The sequence below is a fragment of the Nanorana parkeri genome, unplaced genomic scaffold, assembly GCF_000935625.1.
Source record: "Nanorana parkeri isolate BGI_ZX_2015 unplaced genomic scaffold, ASM93562v1 scaffold4379, whole genome shotgun sequence".
Lineage (NCBI taxonomy): Eukaryota > Metazoa > Chordata > Amphibia > Anura > Dicroglossidae > Nanorana > Nanorana parkeri.
The window spans coordinates 3,075-7,240 of record NW_017310642.1 but is presented as its reverse complement, the minus strand read 5'-3'; the positions used below and the strand labels follow the sequence as shown (position 1 = coordinate 7,240).

At 46.7% G+C, this 4,166-nt stretch overlaps 1 protein-coding gene across 1 annotated transcript in view; it reads left to right on the top strand.

Annotated features, from left to right (window-relative positions):
* Positions 1-3,778, top strand: part of LOC108803875 (beclin-1-like) — a 13,367-nt gene extending 9,589 nt beyond the window's left edge. The window contains exons 5-6 of the mRNA XM_018575669.1: positions 783-873; positions 3,638-3,778. Coding sequence (XP_018431171.1) covers positions 783-873; positions 3,638-3,778 — 232 coding nt within the window. The remainder of the gene's footprint in view (positions 1-782; positions 874-3,637) is intronic.
* The last annotated feature ends 388 nt before the right edge of the window (positions 3,779-4,166 follow it).

The window sequence follows — 4,166 nt, the reverse complement described above, 5'->3', positions numbered from 1 at the left end:
ATAAAGTAAATGGTGTGTCCATAGTAACATGACGGTGGCGTGTAGTACACATATAAAGTAAATGGTGTGTCCATAGTAACATGACGGTGGCGTGTAGTACACATATAAAGTAAATGGTGTGTCCATAGTAACATGACGGTGGCGTGTAGTACACATATAAAATAAATAGTGTGTCCATAGTAACATGACGGTGGCGTGTAGTACACATATAAAGTAAATGGTGTGTCCATAGTAACATGACGGTGGCGTGTAGTACACATAAAGTAAATGGTGTGTCCATAGTAACATGACGGTGGCGTGTAGTACACATAAAGTAAATGGTGTGTCCATAGTAACATGACGGTGGCGTGTAGTACACATATAAAGTATGTCCATGTTATACTGTTGATGCAAAGTCTCATAGAGCAGAATCCTATTCTAGAAATAGAAGGTAAGGACAAGAACAAACCCTAACCCTGTAATGTCTGGGTACTTGGGAATTTCGAGGTCACGCAAGGGGTGCCCTGAGTGTTAGTGCGTGTTAGGGAAGTACTGCGAGTCTGAAAACGGGACTTCTATACATTTACCGAGGACAGGGATTCATCCAACTAGAGCTGCAGCTAACGATTATTTTAAAAATCGATTATGTCGATTAGTTGTTGCAGCCCTACATCCAACCCTCTGCTGCCCATTTGATGGTTGGATGATGAGAAGCATGTTTGTGGCCCCGCCATTCATTATTTGTTGGCCTTGGATTTTCATAGTTTAAACATGATTCTAACCTGTATTTCTTCCACATTAAGGATGATGTCCACAGAAAGTGCAAACAGCTTCACCCTAATTGGAGAAGCATCTGATGGAGGAACAATGGAGAACCTGAGCAGAAGACTCAAGGTAAATAGGAGGCTCCACCTGCCAGAGTTATTGTGGCTTTTTCACCCACAGGACAATGCGACAACCAGGTGAGTACATCGGTACAAACCCACTGCACATCACTTTCCAGGTATACAAGGAAGAGAACAATCTTTAACACGTGTGCAGAGAATATACTATACATAGGGACAGTTCCTGCACATACACCAGCAGTCCCACATCTTGTAATATTTATCATGTACCCTTCTACTGAACTGGAAGTTTCTCAAAGGATATTAACGATCCAGCTCCGCCATCCAGGCCTCCAGCGATTGGTGGACATGAGAGATCCATTTCAAGTATCTAATGGGCGGCAAATGGTTTTAATGTAGTGACAACAGTGCAGTGATCGAGCTCAGAAGACTCGAATGTACCCCAAATATATGTAAGAGATTTATTAGGGACCGACACTCCAAATATTGAATGTATCTTATTCTAAAGTGACTTATCAGGAGCAGCGCCACTGTAAATGATTTGACGAGCCTGGTTGTAGGCCACACTTTGGGCATTTGGAGTCTGCTCAAAGACCAATATGATATGAAACTTCAGGGGTGCGATATATATTATATGTACAAGGAACATCTGGGCGAGAGGTTTCAAGAGTGAGAAGTGGATCTCTTTAATACTAAAGGCCTGAGAGTGCCTACTCTCCCAACCCAGCAGCTGTTGGAGCTGTGACCCCAGGAAATATTTCCAAGGATTAGGGGTGGATGAGCTTCCTTCATCTTTGGGGTATTGCAAAGTTTCCAGTTTCACTTGTGGGGGCTTTTATTTCCCATATACGTTCTCTACAAATCGTGCTAATGCTCTAAAAGTGTTGGGGGAGTTATGTAGCATATATAATAATTGGAGCATCCAGATCATCTTCAGAGTCACTCTCCCACCACAGATAGGGGAGCTTACACCAAACATCACATTGGGATTTCAATCTTTGTATTATAGGAAACAAATTGCAGTCTAAATATGTCTTGCCATAATTTGAACCCCCAAATATGTAGAAGACAGGGTCATGGGTGTCCAAGTATCATTAACCCTCAGGCTGGGCCGTGTAGTCCGATCCAATAGAAGAGATACTGGAGATCAAATTGCTGGTTCCATTGCAGTTTGTTGTTCTGCATAGCCCCAGATCGGTCAGGGTGCCTGTGCGGACTCCTGTCCCCTGCCAAAAGTGCCTATAATGGGCACATGAGCATCAGAACTGGAGCACGGAGCAATGTAAAAAGGTGGCCCTGGTCTAATGAATCATGTTTCTTTTACATTGTGTGGCTGGCGGGGGGGTCACTTACCTGGGAAGAGATGACACCAGGATGTACTATGGGAAGAAGACAAGCTGGCAGAGGCAGTGTGATGGACAATGTTCTGCTGGGAGACCTCGGGTCCGGCCATTCATGTCCATGTTACATTGACACGTACCACTGACCTAAACATTGTTCTTGACCAAGTCCCCCCATTCATGGACATGGTATTCCCTGATGGCAGTGGCCTCTGATTGGATGCCATCACTGTTCGGTTGATCATTTTTCACCTGGCTCAGTCAATTATTGAACTGAATTGTTGGCCCAGGTGGTGCTGACGGGTCCACCCATGGCTCACATTTGGCCCAGTATAGCAGGAATTCAAGGTGCCTATGGCCAGCTTAAGGCCGGGTTCACAGCTAGGCGTTTTTGAGCAGTTGGAAAAGGGCTTTTTAAGTGCCAACACAATAAATCCCATGATTTTCAATGGCCCTTGTTCACACCTGAGCAGGAAAACACCAAAAAGATATATGAGCTTCTTTGGACAGTTAAAGGAGAACTATGGGGTTAGGGCTTTCCCCCATAGTTCTCCTAAAGATAACGGGAGGACACAAACTAGCGTCCTCCCGTCACCCTAGGCTCAGTATATAGGGAGCTACAGCTCGCGGTATACTGAGACGCCGCAGCCGGGACAATTCTGTCTGGATCCGCCCAGCTGTGTGAGTGACAGCTGGCTCCTCCTATCTAGAGGCAGAGCCAGCTGTACCCGCCCCCTCCCCCCTCCGTTCTCCCAGTCAGAGCGGGGAGGGGGGGATCCAGCCCCTCCCCTGTCACAGCTCTCTGCCGGCATAGGATTGAGAAGTGAGCGAACGCCGGTATGTATTCTCTCACTTCCCGATCTACTGAGCCGACCTGTGACAGTCTCATTGTCACATGTCGCCCCGAACTATGAGGACCAGAGGAAAGCCCCCCCCCCCTCATAGTTCTCCTTTTTAAAAGCGCATTTTTGCCCCATAGACTTCAATGGAAATGGCCAAAAACACGCCGCAGAAGCATGTTGCACAGTTTCGTGAGCGTTTTTGTGTGTTTTAAACGTCAGCTCTTCCATTGCCCGCACGTGCATCTTTATGTATGCGCATCAAAATGTGCACAACGCGCATAAACGCGCCTTTACAGTGCTGCCTATGTGTGAACCCGGCCTTAGGGTTAGGCATACAACTCTATGCATGAAGCCTTGCGCAGCGTCTCCCCTCCCCCTCCTCCTTTCATTATACAGGATGTAGTGTTTGTTGGAAGTTATCACCTTTAAGATTATTGTGGGATTTGCTTTTCATATTTTGTTCTACATCGAGTAACAATGGAAGAGAAGTCAGAAGACTCTCTGCAGTGCGTAGTCGGTCCCCACAGTCTTTCAGCCAGGAGGTTTTGCACATTCCCTGACCAGGGTCACAAAGTCATTTTATATTGGAATGTTCTGGATGGACTCGAGTGTCGCCATCTTTGTCTTTCAGGTGACCGGAGATCTGTTTGATATTATGTCGGGACAGACGGATGTCGATCACCCGCTGTGCGAGGATTGCACCGACACTCTTCTGGATCAGCTCGATACGCAGCTGAACATAACGGAAAACGAATGTCAGAACTACAAGTAAGATCTGCCGCTTTGTCTCCGGGAGGTGATGAGGGTGGAAGCTGACGTCTGCCCCCCTGTACATTCCGGGTCACATGTATTCTTTAATGCCCCCGTCTGGCAGGATATACTCCCCTTTACACGCATGATGCCGATTGGCCCAGCATTGTCACATGGGTGGTGGGGATAAAATGCTGGCCTTTCTTTCTTTGCTCCCAGCAGCTGATTGGGGACCGGGGGAGGGGACATTAAAGAGAACCTGTTGTTATGTATGGATAAAGCACAGGTTCTCTACACGTGTTGCATAACTTAATAGGACCCCTTTTTATGTGTGGACATATCAGGAGGGAGAAGCACACACGGCACATGATATATAACGTGTCAGGAGGGAGAAGCACACACGGCACATG